Genomic DNA, 20,674 nt, shown 5'->3' on the forward strand with positions numbered 1-20,674 from the left:
ATTAAATTTTATGTCAAAATATGACTGTCAAGCAGAATTCATTTTATAATGAAATGTCATTAACATTTTAATATAATTTTATTGTAATACTGAATAATTCTCTGTGGAATTTCTTTTATACTTTTTCCTTTCCAAGTAAGATCAAAATCTCCCAGTAAAAGGAGATTTACACTTTATAATGGTAAGGACACAAGTACTTTAAAATCAAAATCAAGTCTAATATTACTTAAAGGAAAATTTAGATAAAATCACTAGACAAAGAAATTGACAGTCTTAATTTTATCTACTCATAACATTATTTTTGAATTGCAAATGAAAATCTATATATGGCAAGTTTAGGATTGAAAAAAATTGAAAAACAGAATTTTGGTATCTCTTCAGATTCTAAATGAAGAATTTAAAACTAAGATACATAAAAAACAGTAAGATTTATATAACTGTCATATAATCTAGTTATTATATATTTAATATAATACATATTATAGGTAATTATAACTAGTATTATGTAATACTAATACATGTATTACTATGATATTATAGTAATAGCTCAGAAGTACAAAGCATACAAATAAAATCATAAAAGTATTCGATGGTTAATTATATCTCAGACTTTATTAGTGAATCCATTTCTACATACTGCTTTCAATCACTTTTTATTAACTGCTTCCAAAATCCGCAACAGATGCAGGAACAGATTGATGATATCCAAGTAGAGGCTGATGGCAGCTAATACGTACTCTTCGGGTGACAGCCTGTGCATCAGTGAGTGGGTGTCATAGATGATGAATCCGCAGAAAAGAAGGGCTCCTACACCAGCCAAGAGCAACTCCACCGTCTCACTGTAAAAAAATAACTACAGGCAACAGATTAATAATTTTATATTTAAGAACAGCATTATGGATACTTAAGTTACTTGCTCTTAAGTTACATGTGCTACATATATATTTAACAATGCTGAACAATTTTTAATACAAATGTTAAAAGCCAAAAAAATAAGGCAGCTCCACCCTCACTTCTGTTGGATAAGAGAGTAAATGGGGGAATCAGTGGATATCTTCCTTTTCTATTAAATTACCCACCTGACTTTAAACAGTAGCATTCCAATCATAAATTTTTTAAAAATATATGTCTTTTCCAGAATTACATGTGCCACTTGAAGGTTAGCAATTACAAGTGAGGGCCTCTTTCTATGTAATTTAACTCATTGGTTCATTTATCTTTCTTTCAATCAAAAATAGTGATTAAAATAAGACCTTGATTTTTAAAACATAGCATTTTAAATCATTCTATATACAATGTTCCTTAAGTGTCCTATCGTAAGAAGCTTCTTACAGCTTTTTGAGATTATTTATATTATATTTCAAGTTACCATTCCAAAAGAACTTACCCTCAAGATTCCTGATAAGCACAAAATCCACAAAACAGCAAAAAGTCTGTAAAAACAAAATATTAACAATTTAGAATATTGTTCCTAACCAAAAAACTTAGTAAGCCCATTCAACATTTTTTAAAGAAATAAACCTATCTTGATATTTGCCAAAGAATAACTGAATAGTAAGAATTCTTAAATATACAATGAATACTGTAGAATATCCAGAAATTGAAAGAACAGCTATCTACTCAACACCTGCTTTTATGGTATACAAAACTAGTTAAGAGTATCATTTTAAAGCTTTCACAACTGGAACACAAAGAAAATACTGATGTAAGCTAAATACCATTAGAAGTATTTTGATTCAGAGCTATAAAACTCCTAGAAAGTAGGTAAATGAACAAATGAAACATAATTGCATTTTCACTCCAAATAACAATAACAAATTACTCTGTGAACATGCACATTCATTATAGTTCCCAATATACTCTCTATTTTATTCTGCTATATTAAAAAACTTATTTTATGTACATAAATTTGCCACTACTATAAGTTTATAAATTACCATTCATATTTATATATATATATATAAAGTATAATTATAAATTATTTATAAAATTTAATTATATGACAAAGTCATATAGAAGTCAATCTTTTGTTATCTGAGACTTGGGAGCCTGAATATACATCTGCTGCCTCAGGCCAAAGGAAGTACATGGACCAAATTTACCCTCCCTCCTTGAATAAAAGCCAGACAAAATACATGAAACAACACTTTCCAGACAATGGACAGCAAGCAGCACAGGACACTGACTCCTGAGAAAAAGGAAACACAGGAGGTGAGCTCTACAAGTGACCCAGCTAGAGAGTTTCCAGGCTGCAATGTAGGGACAGGAATCCATATGGAGCCTTGTGGTTTCCTTGAGTTGAAGAAACAAGAATTTAGAGATCAGAGAAGCCAAAGTGGCTAGAATTTGCGGGACAAAGATCCAGAGAGGAGAGAGCTACACTGAGAGCTAGCAAGCTTTGGTGGTATGCCGAGGGTTCCCCTCGAGACTTTTTTTTTCCTTTTTAAAAAATTTTTTTCATTTTTCAGTTTTATTAGGTAGAATTGTTTCAATTAGACTGCACGTATACAATGTATTGCATGTAAATACATATACACAACACACTGCACGTATTTTTAAAATTTACATATATGTACTGTTCATTGTTTCTAAGAACATTTAGAGCTTTACCTTTTTAAACTTACATAGTTACCAAAGGGATAATGCAAACCACAAAATAAGAATTAATTCAAAAAGATACATACACCCCACTATTAACAGCAACATTATTTATAATTACCAAGATATAGAAGTATCATAAGTGCACATCAATAGATGAATGGATAAAGAAGATGCAGCATATATATGTCATGGAATACAACTCACCTGTAAGAAAGAAGGATATTTTGCCATTTGCAGCCCTTCATTCACTTTTTTTTTCCACTTCAAAAACCAGAATTTTACAACTGGCATAAATATTTCCATTGCATCGACAAGAACAAAATACCTAGAAATAAACTTAACCAAGGAGGTTACCTATACTCTGAAAACTGTAAAACACTGATGAAGGAAATTGAAGATGATAAAAAGAAATGGAAAGATAGCGTATGCTCTTGGATTGGAAGAATCAGTACTATCAAGATGGCCACACTACCCAAAGCAATGTACAGATCCAATGCAATCCCTGTCAAAATACTCAGGGCGTTCTCCACAGAACTACAACAAACCCAAATTTTATACGGAACCGTAAAAGACCCCGAACTGCCAAAGTAATGTTTTGTATGTCGTTTTTTTTTTTCCTCTTTCTTCTTTTTGTTCTCTTTTCTTATGGTTTGAAGATTAGAGAAGGTCCTTTAACATTTGTTGTAAAGCTGGTTTGGTGGTGCTGAATTCTTTTAGCTTTTGTTTATCTGTGAAGCTTTTGAATTCTCCATCAAGTCTGACCAAGAGCCTTGGTGGATAGAGTATTCTTGGCTGTAAGTTTCCCCCTTTCATCACTTTAAATATAGCATGCCACTCCCTTCTGGCCTGTAGCGTTTCTACTGAAAAATCATCTGATAACCTTGTGGGAGTTCCCTTGTATGTTATTTGTTGCTTTTCTCTTGATAATTTTAATATTTTCTCCTTATACTTAATTGTTGTCAATCTGATGGCTATGTGCCTTGGTGTGTTTCTCTTTGGGTTGATTCTGTGTGGTACTCTCTGTGCTTCCTGGACTTGGGTGACTATTTCCTTTCCCCAACTGGGGAAGTTTTCAGTTATTATCTCTTCAAAAATTTTCTCAGGTTATTTGTCTCTTTTCTCTTTCTGGGACCCCTATGATGCAAATATTTATGTTCTTCATGTTGTCCCAGAGTTCTCTTAAATTATCCTCATTTCTTTTCATTCCTTTTTCTGTTCTGCATTAGTGATTTCCACTAATCTGTCTTCTAGTTCATTGATCTGTTCTTCTGCCTCAGTCTATTCTTGGTTCCTTCTAGTGTGTTATTCATTTCAGTGATTTTATTCTTCAACTCTGTTTCAGTATGCTTTATATTTTCCAGTTCTTTGCTAAAAACTTCACTCTCTGCACCTATACTCATCTTGTGTTCTCTGAACATCTTGGCCATCATCACTTTAAACGCTTTCTCAGATAAATTGCCTATGTCCTCATCACTTATTTCTTCGGGGATTTTATCTTGTGCCTTGGCCTGGGAGATATTAGTCAGCTGCCTCATATTGTTTATCTTTCTATTTGTATTTTTAGGTAGGTAAGTTATGTTTCTCAACCTTGGGGAGGTGACCCTCTGTAGGAGATGTCCTATGTGTCCCAGCAGTACATTCCTCTCTTGTCACCCAAGGGCGAGGGGCCAGCCAGTCCTAGTGTAGAGTCTGGCCTATGTTTGTGGATTCCTTCCACAGGCTTTGGGATTACTGTTTTCTTATTTCTGGTATCTGCCCCTGGTGCATGAGGCTGGACTAGAGGCTTATACAGGTTTCCTGGCAGGAGGAGCCACTGCCTGCCCATTGCTGGGTGAAGCTTGGTCCTCAATCTCTGGTGTCTAGAGGCGTTTGTGGCATAGGAAGTCTGCTGATGGGTGGGCTGTGTTCCTACCCAGTATGTTATTTTGCCTGAGGCTTCCCAGCCCTTAAGCCTACAGGCTGTTGGGTGGGGCTAGGTCTTGGTGCTATTGATCCAATCAAGATGTCAACCTCCAGGAAAGCTCATGTAGATGAACACTCCCAGAATGTCCACCACCAGCTTTTTTATGTCCCCTCGGTGAGCCACAGCCGTCCCCTACGTCTCCAGGAGACCCTCCAAAACGAGCAGGCAGGCCTGGCCCAGGGTTCCTATGAAATCACTGCCTCTGCCCATGGACCTGGCACATGCGAGAGTCTGTGTACACTTCCCAAGAAAGTAAAGTCTCCATTTCCCCCAGTCCCGTGGGGCTCCTGGAGCCAAGCCCCACTGGCCTTCAAAACCAGATGCCCTGGGGTCTCCTCTTCCTCCCAATGCCGGCTGGGCGTGACATGGGGCTTAGAGCGCTCACTCCTGTGGGAGGGCCTCTGCAACTTAATTACTCTTCAGCTTGTGGGTCGCCCACCCATGGGATATGGGCCCAATGACACCACAAGCACGCCCCTCCTACCCTCCTGCTGTGGTTCCCTCTTCATGTTTCTAGTTGAAGATGATCTTCTTTGCTAGGTTCCAGTCTTTTTTTGATGGTTGTCTAACAGTCAGTTTTGGTTTCGTTGTAGTTGCAAGGAGAGGCTTCCCTCAAGACTTTAGCTGAGTACTTAATGCATACGTGTGAGGAAGTGACAATGGCGGGAGAAAGAAGTACCATGGAGAAGTAGGCAGAACAATCCTCAGAGCTCACACATGGCCAGGAATAGTCTGCATTCACCCCAGCCAGAGTGGAAAAACCTAAGACACAGAACTCTGAGTAATCCTCAGAAGGCTACTGTCTCAACAGTGGGGCCAGATTAGCCCTAAACTAAAAGCTGTTCTGGACCCAGTTAACAGAACTTAAAAGCAAACCTCAAAAGGTTCAGAGAGTTTCCAAAGAACTTAACTGCTTCCTAGAAGAACATAGCCAAACATATTTAATACAGCACTCCAATCAACAATGTAAAATTTACAATGACCAGCATCCAATCAGAAATTATAAAGGCATGCAAAAAAATCAAGGAAATATGACCAAGGAGAAAAATCAATCAATAGAAACAAATTCAAAAATGATACAATGATAGAATGTCATTAAAAAATGTATTTCTTAAGTTCAAGGAGGTAGAGGAATAGTAGATGGGTGTCAAGGGAGTAAAGAAAGATAGAGAGATAGAAGGATAGGAGGTTGAAGAAAGAGAGTGAGACACTGACATCTGAAATTTCAGCAACGGAACAATCCCTAGTGATGACAAGGGTCCACAGTGTGGCCATGGCAGGGAGATGAAAGTTGCTGGAGTAGAAGGGGTCCAGAGATACTGAGAAGCTAAGGTGATGTATGGGACTAACGTGGTTTGATGCTCAAATCTTTATAAAGCATGAGTAAGTTTGACCAAAATCAGAATGAGTGACATTAATGAGAAAGAGCAGGAAGTACACAGCCAGACAGCATTAACCCTTAAAGCAATGAATGTTCAACATGTTGAAGGAATAATGAAAGAAGCACAAGGGACTGAAGCAGTTTTCAACACTAAGCCCCACACAAACAACACAGGGTGTGGCAGAACGAGCAGCTAGAGAACAGCATTCTCAGCAAGGAATCAAGTTTCAGCTGAGATAAGGAAGAAGAAAATCTATTCTGAAGAGGCTGAAATATAGGAGAGATTGTTTACTTGAACAGTAGTTCTAGGGACTATAGCGAGTGGATGGGGGAAGGAATACAGCTGAAGCAGCAGCAGAGAGCAAATCCTTCATTATACATACCATGCAAATATGTATAAAACATCCCTCCCCCACACATACACATACAAAACATGAAGCAAACAAATAAAAAGTTGCCTCTCCCTTAATCAAATTCCATTCTAATACAACTATGTAAGCATCTTGCACAATTGTCAGTATTGGGTGACTAACTATATTTTATCCCAGTAACAACTTTTTTCTGGTAATCTAGATTACCAGGGGGAAAAAAGGGGGAGGAAAGAAACTTGTGCAAGAGTAGACCATTTGTAAATTTTTAGTGTTGTAACAGCAAAAAGAACAGAAAATGTCTGGGTGATTATGTGCCAACAGGAAGCCACTGTGAGCTTATTAGGAAAGTCTATTCATTGTTTCCAAGGTGAAGACAATACAGTACCATTACTCAAACAGAAAAAGGATCGTTCCCTATGTTTATTAGTTTGAAGGATACAGGTTAATTTGGATGGATCAAGAAGATTTTAAAGTTCACACAGACATCTCCAGCACCTTGGTCAATTATCGTGCTTTTGCACAAAGATGTGGATGTAACATTTGGTAACATTTACATCAAGACAAAGACCTTAATAATTTAGGTAAACTTCATACCATCTGTAAAGCATGCAAGCCTCGCTTCCCTAAAAAGCTGATTTTTTTGGCATTCACTTCCTTTTTAAATACACAGGGGAAGCAAATGACTCAAAGCCACTTTCCATCTCCTAGTATGCTCCGGGAGAGTAGGGCCTGGCCCTAGTACTCAGAGAGATGACCTCTCATTACCCTCCAGTTTAAAAGTATCCAAAGCTAACAGTATAGCACTTCTCTCAAAACTAGGTAGTATTAAAGATACCTACCTATCATAGCCATGACACATATATATAACTTACCCTCCTCCAAACTTGCTGAAGTCTCTCTTAGATTGTAGAGTATATACAGTCAAACCAAGAAATACCGCAGTTGTCAGTATAAAAGCTTGCAGAACAATATTCACATCATAGAAAGTAACTGTAAAATTATAAAACACTGATTAAAGATATATATAAACATACTCAATATAAAAGTTTGTTTCTGTCATTTAATAGAAGTGCTCTATTTTTTGTCATATACTACTTGCCAATAAAAACAATTATGAAAAGATTCCTTATTTAGTCTTGAATATTGATACAGTAAAACCACACTCATAATACAATAAACAGGCTCCAAAGTATATGACATAAGGGGGTCACATTATTATGAAGTTAAAGGAATAACTGGAGCAATATTACACAGCTAGCTGGTTAGGGGTTTGGGGGATCTGGTGAAATGATTCTCATCCTTCCCTGTCCCAGCTGCAGTTTATCATCAACTGTGGCTTAAATATCAATAGGGGTGATTCTGGGTCCTGTGGCTGGCTGGGAATTCCTGGGCCAGAAAAACACTGGGGCTGTCTGGGATTGTCTGCCATTCACCAACCCCAAAGGGAAGAGAGAGAGAGAGAGAGAGAGAAACCACTGATTGCTTCATACCCAAATCTGCATTTATCGTGGAGTACATTATTGGGGGTTTACTGAATATATACTAAATTCCTTTCTGTAATTGTAGAATAATCATCTGGATTGACTGTGGCTGTTGTAATACAACTGCTTAATATTTTAACAAGAATGTTAAATTATAATCTCTTAAAGGAAGTTAAGTGCTTTGAACCCAAAACGATTTAAGTAATTTTTAATTTGGGGGGAATTATTATCCAAGTTTTTTCTATCCCTAAATGCTAAACAGTTGGAATTTCTCTATGCATTACAGGATTAGGAAGGTGAACACAGAAAAGATAAAACATGAAATCATTTTTGCTTCTTGTCAGAAATTTGAGTGTAAGATTAGATGGATTCCAGTTACCCTGAAATAAATCTCTCTCGTACATCCCTTACAAATGGTGAGAGCCAGGGAGGACAGAGATGGATCCGATAATAACATTAATAGTAAGTAACATTAATAGATAGTAACACTAATAATAAGTAAATATTAATAATACCTCTTCTCTGTGCTAAGAAATTTCAATGCTATTTATTTTAGTGGTTATTATTATTTATTCATATTCTTATTCTTTTGTAAAAGGAAGAGATAGACTACCAAACAACATAGATTCTATGTAACTGGCATAAAAAAGTTAAAACCAGTAATGACAAAACAGGAAGAGACAAATATATTAACCATAAGGATTAACAATTAACTGTTATTGAGAGTCATAGTCAATTCCTATCTTTTTGGTACTCCATATTAATCATTTTGAGACAATTAGAATTTTTATTGTTAATGAATCACAAAATTTTTTATGTGAGTGTACGTACATAGGTACACCAAATGATTATAATACACATTTCCTTTCAAATACATACTTAATACAGAATACAAACCAGAAATTGCCACTGTTTCTTGTAGAGCCATGTGATAAAATATGAGGATATAATAATAAAGCAGAGTTCAATGCAGGCAATTAAAGATGCTGAGCTCATGTGATAAGTACATGGCTTAAAACGTGTTATCAGTTCTTCTAAGATCCCTTTAAATTAGGGAAAAGATTAGCTACTGTTGTCTTATTTTTACAAATGGATAAACAAAATGGGTACTGTTCTCCATTTCTACTGTTTTCCCAATTCTTTACTTCCTCTGAACTCAGCTGAATTACATAAACATTTAATTTGTGCTTATATTTTAGGAATTCCTCATTCTATGCCACATTTTTGATTATGACATTCCGTGATATTAAGCTTTAGCCCCAACACCTTTTTACCCAAACAATTTATCCACATTAAAAAAAGCACAATTATAGCTTACCAACAAAGGCCACAGTCAGAGCTTCCAACAGTGTCTAAGAAAAAGAAACTGAAATTACATAAATGCAAGTAAAGTTTATACTATGTCATGTACATGTTCTAATATCCAGGAGTTGAAGGTGATTCTATATGCATGATCTCATTTTAGCTTCAGGGCAGCCTTGGGAAGTATATGATCCACCATAATAAACGGAAATTTCAGTGTATTGAGTAAGAATATTTAGATTGAAATTGTGATCCCATCACTCCTTAAATTCAACTAGATTTTTCATATTTATAACAGGAAGATTCTAGAAATAATATAGAAAATTCTATTTTTCTCACTCTCTCTCATGTAATAAAAAAAATGAAATTGCAAATCACATGCACATTAATAAAAACATCACTATCTCACACAAACAAATACAGGAGGAATAAAATATCTAGGTAGTACTTTGTGTGGCAAGACAGTCTTGAAACTGTCTTCCAGTATTTATCCTCTCTTTCTTCCCTAGTAACAGAATTTTTACCTGAGCACATAGCTATTCAGATTAAACAATACATTTTTCAGCCTCCCTTGCAGCTGGATCTGGTCACAAGACTGCATTCTAGTCAACAGAGTAGCAAGGTAGGTACACAATCTCAAAAAGCAAAGAAGCCTACTCTCCTCTTCCTCCTTTTGTTTTTTAAAATAAATGGATAGAATGTGGACATGGCAGTGAGCTCTCTTGTACTATGCAACACTTAAGAAATGTCTTAACTATAGTAGATGTCTGGGTCCCTGACACTTCATTAAACCTTCACATTTTTACCTGAAAGAGAAGTTAACCCATCCTGTTTAGGTCACTGTTATCTTGTCATTGTTTAAGCCATGTCATAAGTAACTGAACTCATATCCTAAATAAAACATTTAGGGATATCAAGCTTCATCCTCTAGGTTCTCTTTTCCTTAATTACGTATCTTTGTTTTATGTGCTTACTCTAGTTAGATTCTATCCACCAACTGATAGGCCATTATCATAAAAGTAAAGCTTTGAATTTTAAAAAAACTCATTAATTTTGTTCTGTTACATATGTATATGCATTCAACTAAATAAAAAAGTTTAACACTCAGGAACAAATGTTAAAGGAACAGATATTGTCAAAGTACTCACAAATCCAAAAAGCAGGTACAGGTTAAGGGGATGCGTATGTCTGTTTAAAGTCAGGGCGAAAATCAAACCCAAAGATCCAAGGGCAAACACCAAAATTAAGGCAGGACTGAAAGACAAAACATTAAAACCATTCCCAAGTTTAAAAATACCATAAATAGTATTATCCAATTTAATAAAATTTATCTGTGTATTTATGAAAGTATAGGGGGAAAAAAATCTGGAAGGCTCTACACCAAACTATCAAAAGAAATTATTTTTCCTTGTAGAAAACTTGAGGAGTGTGAGATGAGGAGGAGCAGGACAAAGAATCTTCCCCACAATGAATGGGGAAGACTTGGCCTTTTTAATTCATGAACTTCTATCATATTTGAATAATGTTTGCAATTACTGCTTTTTTTAAACTAAAATACAATAAAGAATAAGTATTCAAATAATAGTTATTATTAAAGAAATAAAGAAAAACTAATAAATTAACAAATTTGATACATATTTTTTAGAGTATTTACTACCCAGCTGTGATTTAAGTTAAAGAACTTTACTTCAAGTAGCAAATAGTTCACAACTCCCCTTTTGTAAAGAGACGTAGGACAGAAAGTAACTACTGCTAAGAAAATGTTCGTTCTTTATTTTTCCTTTCTTTGAATACAAAAAAACCCTATATTACTTTTAGCCATGGAAATAATTATTTTGGAGGTCAGATCTTAAACAAATTAGGGATGAATCATACGGAATTCCTCTGAAAACTTTTCAGTGAAATTTTCCTCGTTTGAGTCAACCCTAAGATAAATTAAATCTTTTTTTTTTTTTAACTATCTTTACTTTTCAAGTACTGTCTTAGGCTTTGGAGACAGGGCGTAAGTCTAATATATGCAAAAAAATGAAGACTTAAAAAACTACATGCACTGAAAATTCTTAATACTACTCCATGAGATGAGAGTTGAACCCTATGAAACTGTAAGCTAAAATGTTCAGAGGTAAATACCATGTTGTAGAACATTTTCCTTATCAAAACTTATTTAGAAGAGTTAGTAATGAACATTTTTTACATTCTAACTGCAAAGGTTAATAGAAAAAAAAACTAACTTTGCTCATATTATGCCCTTTCAGTCATATGCAGTGGCTGAAAATGATTCAGAATCACATCATTACCTTACCTTTCATGTACAAATGTCCGCATAGAATCAAAGTATAAAAAAAATGCAGATGTCACTGTAGTTAAGAGAACTTGCAGAGAAAGGATGCTGTAGACTTTTCTTAGAAAGGCTGAAAGAGAAAAAAATTACACGACTATTTTCTTAAGCATTTATCAGAGAACAGCAAGATCAAATTTCTTCTTAGAAACATTAAACTGCTATATATGTTCCTTCTTAATACTCAATCCCAATAATGTAGTCTGCAACTAAAACTGAAAAAACAAAACACCTCCAAAGAAATCCAAAATTGTAAGTGGTAACTATCCTCCTCCAGGAAGCATGAGCTTAAAAAACATTAAGAAGCCAGAATATAAATGTTTTCATCAAAATAAAAAGACAGTGTTGAATGCATATTTGTACAACATAAAATAAAGCAAAAGATTAAAAACAGAACACTTTAAAGAACAAAGCTATCTTGAAACTGCAAAGCCGGAATAGGAAGCATATGGTCAGATATAAATTTTTAAAAGAAATCTTCATTTCCAAGCAGTACAAATGTCTCCCCAAAATGAAGTTTATCCTTTCAAGGCAAACAATATATAAACTTACTTTCACTCACCTACTTTTATTTCTCACTTCTACAACCTCTGCTTCTAGTTTCTATGTGAGAAATGCTTACCAACATCCATAAATCAACTCGAAGGCCTAATGATAAAAAATACTTATTACGGTCTTCTGATATGCAGATGATAAAAATAATACAGCAAACACCCAACTCACCACCAGCTTCAGAAATGAAATATTGACAACAGTTCCCACCTCCTCCATGTACACAGACTGATAATATCCTCCTCTCACCCCCTTAACAAACTGCTCATCATCTTTCAAGATTTTGCCTTTCTCAGTTCCTCAATCTGAACTAGATGGTCCTCCTTATGTTCCCAAGGGACCCTAACATGCTTCTAATCACTTTATTTCCTAAGTGAGAAGTCTGCTTGCCCTTCACTCCTGTTGGACTATACTGACTAAAAAGGCTCCTAATAATAGGGAGCATGACTTATTCATTCTCAGGCTCCTAGCACCCAGCCAAGGGGATGGCACAGAATACTCATTAAATTTTATTTGCTTTTAAAATAAATTTATATTGAATTAATGAAAGGTGAATTTTGCCAGTCAGGGAAGAGAAAGAGCGTTATTCTGAAACAATAATGGAGCCACATAACTCACATGGAGTACTGTGCTTAGATAGGCAAGAAAACTACTGCTGAATGACTTTTACCCAACAAAAGGTATGATATTGTCTCTTGCTCCTCATGACAATGTGCATATAAAAAAGGTTCTCTTTGAAAAAAATTCCTACTGAAGACCTAAATTCTCAAGAAAGGATGAAGTACATTGATAGCACGTCTGCCAAATTAATAAATATTTTATAAGAATAAGAGAATTTTCATAAATACTAAAGATATACACTCCTTAAAAGGCCCCCAATTTAAATCTTAATCAATGTTTCCTTCTGGCACCCTTTCCATAACAACCAGGGAGTTGTTCCTAATGTCCTAAACAGCTTTTACTGAACATGTAAACCAATGACTCAGTCACAGGATCCGTTCTGTTTTGGCCTAGGCAGAGGTATTTATCTTGAACCAAAAGCAGACAACGTTCATCTCCACAGCACATCTACAACGTACTTTCTTAAAAACACCCTGATATCTGCAAGCTTTGGGAGGTCATTTCCACCTTTTTCACAAAAGTAGAAAAAAAATATATTATTGCCATGAACATTTTTTGGGGACCTTTCTGCAACTTTAATCACTAAACCAGAGGTCAAACCATTATTCCTCCAAGGGATATTTCTGGAGTGAAAAAAAAATCACATTCTTTAATTTGATACCCTACTCTACACCTTACGTAACTCAAACACATTCCACGTAATATATATTCTCAATTAAGCAGTGGAAGTCAGTGTTAATACTTACCATTCTATGTTTATTCATACTTGTGTGTGTGTACAAGCGCATATGTGATAAAAGACTGAAAGAATACACACAAAGGAGTTAATAATGGTTTTTTCTGAGCAGTATGACTGAGTGTGATTTCCACGTTCAATTCTTTGCTAATCTGTGTTTTTTTAATATAACATCAATAAATACTTAATACTTTTGTAATAGAAAAATACTTTAAAGAAACCTACGCTAAGCCAATAAATTCATCATAAAAATAATCCTTATGCAGATACTCTATATCACAACTTTTAAAAATAGGGACTTAAATCCCATGAAAAAACATTTGATACCCACTTTGAATAACTAATATAACAGGTGGCATAAGATATACATACGCAGCTGACAGGGAAAAATAAAAGATCGGACTTGAGAAGAATACAAGCCAAACAGCAATCTTTCTATTTTCTTCTCGAGCCCTTATTTCTGCCCTTCTACTTCCCCCTTTCTACTGCTATTTCTCCCCTATCTACTCAGACTTAGGCTAAAACAGGAGCTCTTCATTTCTACCCAAACGTGTCACCAGCACCAACATCCCCCAAGCCCAAAACATAAGGAGTCATCTCTGCTTCCCCTCCCTTCTCCTAATCCATCAGCAACTACTGTAGCTTCCACCTTCAGAGCCCAGCATGCCCACTCTTGGGTCTCCTCTGCTACCTCCGCAGTCAGTCTGTGTGACCTCCCGCCTGGCCTATGACAGCAGACTTCTAACTGGTCGCCACGCTTTCACTGGTCCCACCTATTGTCTCGATTCACTCTCCACACAGCTGTCAGAGATCTTTCTCTACAGTAATCCATATTGTCTGACTCCCTGCTTAAATACTTTTATTTCCCTTACACTTAGAATAAAATTTTCAAGTTTTTACGGGCCCCACAAGATACAGAGCCTTTCTAACCTCATCTCACACCACTCTTCCCTTTCCTCACCGTGTTTTACCCACACTAGCTACCGCTCGTTCCCCAAACATGCCAAATCCTTCTTTTGTCCTTGCTGTTTCCTCTGCCTGGAGTGCCCTTATCATTCTTGACATGAACTGATGGCTTAAAATAACTCCGTAACTTTTGACACTCCCGTCAAGTGACTCACCTCTAACAAAAAGAGTAGCGCAGAAGTGGCAGTGTGTGTTATTTCTAAGACTGTCATAAAAGGCAGTACCTGTCAATTATATCTCAATTAAAAAAAAACTTTTAAGGCTCTGTGCTCTTTCTTAGATCACTTGCTCTAAAGCAGTATTTCTCAACCTTTTTTTCATCACTGCCCATCTAAGAAGCCTTCTGGATATTGTTTTCCTAATAGCTCCCCAATAAAATTTTAATGCCACTCATACAGTGTACATCTGTTTATGTCCCACAGACCTCTGAAAGGCCGAAACCACTGAAATATCAGATTTCTGCCCTCCACCTCAAGAACTAATTTTCACCCTCTTGGAGGCCATACTGTCCCCACTGAGAATAAATGCTCTAGGAGATGCCATGTTGTGAGAAATCTCAAGTATTCCTAAGGAAAGGTCCATGAGGTGGGAGAGTGAGGTCTTCGGCCAAGAGCCAGGGAGACTGAAGCCTTCTGTGAACAGTGATGAGTGAATATCCCTCAGCACCAGGCAGGCCTTCAAATGACTGCAGGCCCAGCCAACATCTTGACCACAACCTACGGCAAACCCTGAGCTAGAATCACTCAGATACCTGGCTCTTAGCAACTGATAATGAACACTTATTCAAGCCACTAAGCTTTGTGGTAATTTGTTACACAGCAATGGAAACTAACACGGATTTTGGTGCCTGGAAGTGGGGTGCTGCTGTACCAAAAACCTAAAATGTGGAAGAGGATTTGGAATCAACGAGTGGGCAGAAGCTGGCAGGTCTTTGAGGTAAAAGTTTAAAGAGCCTTAAAGAAACTGGAGAAGGATGATGCCTTTGAGGAGGCTGCAGGAAAGGACTTAGAGTGAGGAAAATCTTACGGAAACTGGAAGAAAAAGAATCCTCATTAAGTACTGGCAAAAAATTTAGAAACACTGTCACCTGTGGGAATACATGAAGTAAAAAATGTGCCTAATCAAAAGGGTGACGAAACTAAGGAGATTTCCAGACAGAGCATGCACTTGTTGGCTTCTCACTATTCATACTAAAATGCAAAAGGAGACAGAGGATGTGATTACAAAATCCTTTGTTAAAACCTCACAAATATTCAACATTGCCCCTCAGAAAAATCACCCAAACAACAGGGCTTCTGAGAGGCTTGAGGAAATAGTCACTCATCAGTCTTGGCCAAAGCTCACTCTAAGACATGTGGGTGTGGCTTTTACCTATTAGAGTGAACCTCAGTAAGAATCATAGGATACTCAACAAAGTTTTCTGAATGATTTTACTGGAAAAAAACACCACCAAATTACGTCCATCCTACCACTGGATGTCGTGTGTGTGGACACAGGTAATTAAAAAATTCTTTAGTTTCACAGTCTGTGAGAGAAAATGTACTCAGAGGAGCTACACTTAAGGAATCACACCCAAGGAGCCTCACCCATCCTTGAATTTGATTTAGATCACAAGATTCTGAACTTTGAGCTGATTTAAGGGAGATGTGATGACATGTGTGATTACCATGACTAGGTCATAAAGGACACTACACTGTGGCTTCCTCGTTGGTCTCTCATGGATCACCTGCTCTTGGGGAAGCCAGCCACCGTGCCACGAGAACACTCATACAGCCTATGCAGAGGGTCATGTGGCAAGGAACTAAGGCCTTCTGCCAACATCCACATGAATGAGGTTTCCAGGAAGCAGATCCTCCAGTCCAGTCAAGCCTTCAGCTGACTGCAGCCCCAGCCCACCCACATCTTGAGTGGACACTCAAGAGACACTGAGTCAGAACCAGCTAGCTAAGCCTCTCCCAGATTCCTGACTCTCATTAACTATGTGAGATAAGAACTATTTCTTGTTTTAAGCTAATAAATTTGAGAGTAATTTTTAATAAAGCAGTAAGTAACTAATACACCTGGCTAGCTCCTCCTCCGACAACAATAACTGACAGCTCCTTTAAGAGTTCTTTCCCTGCCTACTTCTTAACTAAAATAGCTGCTATTCTAAACCCTAGTCTTTATTCCATCACTGATTCTTTTCTTCAGAGAACGTATCACAGCTAGCAGTCTACTTATTTGCTTACTTCTTTAGGGTCTGTTACCCCCCACTGCCCCACCCAAATAGCAATTCTTGAGGACCGAAATATTATCTGGTTATTGCTATATCCTTAAGATCAGTAGGGAACCCAACAAAGTTTTGTTAAAAAAAAAAAAAGTTAACCATCACACACCTAGCTAAAGGAATGCAGATTAAAACAAGATAACATTTTTTTACCTACCACAAGAGTCAGCAAACTATGGCCAAGGGCCAAATCCAGGACGTTACCTGATTTTGTAAGCAAAAGTTTTACTGGGCATGGTCGCATTCTCTCCTTTATGTGTCCTCTACTGCTTTTGCACTATAATGGCAGAGGTAACTGGCATAGAGACCTTACGGCCCCACAAAGCTGAAAATATTTACTATTTGGCCCTCTGCAGAAAATGTTTGCCAACCTCTGATCTACCAGATTGCCAAATATTAAAAAGTTTGATGATCTTAGTGTTGGTGAGGGTGCAAAAAAAGGTGCCCTCATATACTGTTTGCTGGAGAGCCAACAGGTGCAATCTCTTTGGAAGATAGTTGATGACATCAAATTTTAAATGCACATACTCTTTGGACCCTATAATTTCACTTCTAAAAATTTATCCTAGAGCAATACTTGGGGAAATTCACAGAAATATGTAAGAATGTTCCCTAAAGCACTATTTGAAGGAATAAAAAGAAACAAAAGTACTAATCTAAATATCCATCAGATGATTAAACAGATTATGGTACATACGTACTATGGAAGATCACTGTAGTTTAAAATAATATGATTAAACTGTATATACTACTGTTTTTTAAATGCAAGATATATTAAGTGAAAATACACGGTTGCAGAAAAGTATGTATAAAATAATCCCACAGATCATAATGCTGTGCTTCTGAGTCTACAAAACAGTATGTCTCAGTGTTTCAAAAATATAAATTAGCATATTGCTAAAACAGACTAGTTTAATAGACTATTATACATTATATATACAACAATTACATATACTAGCTTAATTGGCACTATAAAAATGCTCAAGGTAGAGGCTGTACTCAGATTCCATTCTCACATTTTTCTGTAGCTTCATGATTTGTTGTTTTCTACCAATGAGCCCTGACATTTTAAATGTATAATATTTCAAAAGTATTTTCCAGAAAATGTACATTTTCAAAGCAACCCCTTTTTACTACATGTAAAGGCAATGAGAAAGCGGAAGTCATAACTGCTCTCCTTAAGGCATTAGGTTAGCCAGCACAATTGGCTTACAAAACGGGGGGTGGGGGGGAGCATTATTGTTTTATCTTTTAATTAGCAAAAAAAAAACCTGAGACAGATAAGACATTACTTTCCTTATTTATCTTTTTTTTTTTTTTTTTTTTACTGGAGGTACTGGGGATTGAACCCAGGATCTCATGCATGCTAAGCATGTGCTCTTACCACTGAGCCATCCCCTCCCCTAGACATTACTTTCTAATACAGATTGGCTTAGTTACCAGCCCAATTTTTCTGACACAGGGTTCCTGAAGCCCTTGTAACTTCCTGGGTGATAGAAGTGTCTTTTGTTCTAATGAGGTAACTCTGGGTGGGCTCCAGGAGGGCTGCCTTTGGAAAGAAGGAGCCATGATTAGAAGCTTGGAAGTTTCAGTCCTGCACCCTACTCTCTTGAGATGGGAGAAGGGTTGAAGATGGAGTTAAAGATCGATCATGCCTACGTGAAGAAATCTCCATAAAACCCCAATAATATGGGACATGGAGAGGGTGATGCACCCCAACACCATGAGGACACAAGTTCCTGTGCTTGGGACCCTCCCAGACCTCACCCTATAGCTCTTCATCTGGCTGTTGATCTGTATCCTTTAATAAAATGGTAAACCTAAGTGTTTCCCTGAATTATGTGAGCCACACTCAAAAGTAATCAAACCCAAGGAAGGGTCATGGGAAACTCCCATTTATAGCCAACTCTGACAGACGCTGTGAGTAACCTAGGGACCTACTACTTGCAATAGGCATGTGAAGTAACATGGGCACACTCTTGTGGGACAGACCTTGACCCACGGGATTTGACACTATCTCCTAGTGCTCCATAGTGTCAGAGTTGAGTTAAATTGTAGGACACCCAGTTGGTGCCCTGGAGAATTGCTTCAAGTGGGGAAAAGTCCCCACACTTTTGTTGACCAGAAGTGCCAGAAGTGGAGTATCCTGTGTGAGTAGTAAAGGAGAAACACAAGAGGGAAAAACTCAGGTTTTTCACTAAAACATACATGATCCAGCAATTCCACTTTGGGGCATATTATCAAACAGGACAGTAGGGTCACAAAGGGATATTTGTACACCCACGTTTATGACATTATTCAGAGTCAAGTGGAAGCAACCCAAGTGTCCACCAACAGATGAATGAATAAATGATATGTGGTTTATACATACAAGGGAAATTATTCAGCCTTAAAAAGGAAAGACATTCTGACAAATGCTACAAAATGAATGCATCCTGAAAACATGCTAATTGAAATATGCCAGTCACAAAATGACAAGTACTCCACTTACGTGAAGTATCCCGAGTGGCCAAATACATAAAAAAGAAAAGCAGAATACAGACTGCCTGGGGTTTGGGGGAGAAGAAAGCAGGAAGTTGATGGTACAGTTTCAGTTTTGCAAGATGAAAAAGTTCTGGCGATTAGTCGCAGAACAATGCGAATATACTTACATTGCACACTGAACTGTACACTTAAAAATGGTTAAGAAGGTAAAATTTTAATGTTATGTTTATTTTACCAGAATTAAAATTTCTCTAATTAAAAAAACTAAGCTCACTTGCCAAAATAATTCCAAAATTCAATTCCAGAAATATAGGTGCTGGGGGATCAAGATTCTTAAGCATAAGCGCTATATAATTCCTCTTCCCAACAAGTTCCAGCTGTCGGATAGAATGAAAATCCGGGGCCGCTTTTGCGATCAACTGGCTAAACTAGAGCGGACAATGAATTCCACTTACAGGAAGCTGAGCATTTTAAATTCAAAATAATTTCTGCCCACTGCATACTGCATAATAACTTACAGCTAACATGGCATGTTGATTGACTTGGGAAACTTCCATTCCCAGCAACCGCCTCAGTAACCCACCTACGTTGAGTCCTGCAGTGAGAAAAGAACTATGAGATGGATAAAGGTCCCTGCCCTCACTGAACTTACAATCCAGGGAACGAAACCAACAAGGACACAGAAACTTGAAACCCGTTCACATCCCCTAAACCGAAAACATTCAAGCAGTTAACTCCATTCAGATGTACGTCACACTGATCGTATATTAAACTGATTTTCACCGAAAAATAATCCTTGCTTTTTTTTTTTTTAATTGAAAGATGCCAGATTCAGGCTGCTGAGGTTTTCAGCCGTCCCCTTGTACCCCGAAGACGACACGGTTCGGGCAGGATGGGCTCCAGGTTAGGTTTCTGAGCGCACAGCTGGGGTACCGTTCCGCCTGTCCCTCTGAGCTCCTGCCTGGGGACGACGCCCTTCCTCCGAGCCGGAGGGCCAGCAGGAGGAGGGGAGGCTGCCCTCTGAGCCCCAGGAGACCTGCGCTCTCCCACGATCCCCACTGGGGAGAGAGGTCGGCTCGGCTCGGAAGCCGGACACCCGCCCCCAGGGGCCAGCGGCGCGACGGACCGACCAGGGGCGGCCGGGAGGGGCCGGACGAGGGGTGTCGTACCCATTCGGATGTGCACGCTGGCGGAGGCCACGCAGCTGCCATAGTTGAAGTCGTCCTCGATCGAGGAGCAGGGGTAGCGGGGGTCCTGGTCAGCCATGTTGGCACAGACCCCCACAAAGCCGCCCCGCGGAGTTGGGGACACGACGCCGGCACGACGGCCTCCGAGCCACTTCCGCAGGAAGCAGCCCAGCCCCGACCAGCCGAGCGGCCGCCGTCAGGAAGCCGCGGCTAATCGACGGCCCCGCCTCACAGCTTCAGTGAGGCTGCGAGGAAGGCGGTCGCTTTAGGTTAGGTGGGAGAGACAACAGGAAGGTGAGGTGTAGATATACGCAAATAGCCCGGGGCCCCTTCGAATTTTTTTTTGACGAGTTTACTTTGATCTACCCACATTTGCCATCCCCACTTTAACGATAACATTCAAAAGACTTAGAAAGTGGGACTCA

General features: G+C 38.0%; 1 protein-coding gene across 1 annotated transcript; it reads right to left on the reverse strand.

The window, feature by feature from the left end:
* Positions 1–593: 593 nt before the first annotated feature.
* On the reverse strand, positions 594–20,471 carry TMBIM4 (transmembrane BAX inhibitor motif containing 4). The gene is made up of 7 exons (XM_006205825.4): positions 20,232–20,471; positions 11,402–11,510; positions 10,248–10,353; positions 9,116–9,149; positions 7,189–7,306; positions 1,388–1,433; positions 594–853 (listed from the first exon to the last, which is right to left on the reverse strand). Exons 1-7 carry the CDS (start codon positions 20,326–20,328, stop codon positions 647–649), a joined length of 717 nt encoding a protein of 238 aa, XP_006205887.1. The 5' UTR covers positions 20,329–20,471; the 3' UTR covers positions 594–646.
* Between the last annotated feature and the right edge of the window lie 203 nt (positions 20,472–20,674).

Source organism: Vicugna pacos, chromosome 12 (assembly GCF_048564905.1).
Source record: "Vicugna pacos chromosome 12, VicPac4, whole genome shotgun sequence".
In the NCBI taxonomy this organism is placed as follows: domain Eukaryota; kingdom Metazoa; phylum Chordata; class Mammalia; order Artiodactyla; family Camelidae; genus Vicugna; species Vicugna pacos.

Excerpts from the sequence above, each read along its gene's own strand:
- TMBIM4 (XM_006205825.4), bottom strand. The coding sequence starts at position 20,328 with ATGGCTGACCAGGACCCCCGCTACCCCTGCTCCTCGATCGAGGACGAC. Across the intron at positions 1,434-7,188 it reads TTCAGCAAGTTTGGAGGAGG|ACTTTTTGCTGTTTTGTGGA; the intron begins GTAAGTTATATA and ends TTGTTTTTACAG. Across the intron at positions 854-1,387 it reads GCTTATCAGGAATCTTGAGG|TTATTTTTTTACAGTGAGAC; the intron begins GTAAGTTCTTTT and ends TGTTGCCTGTAG.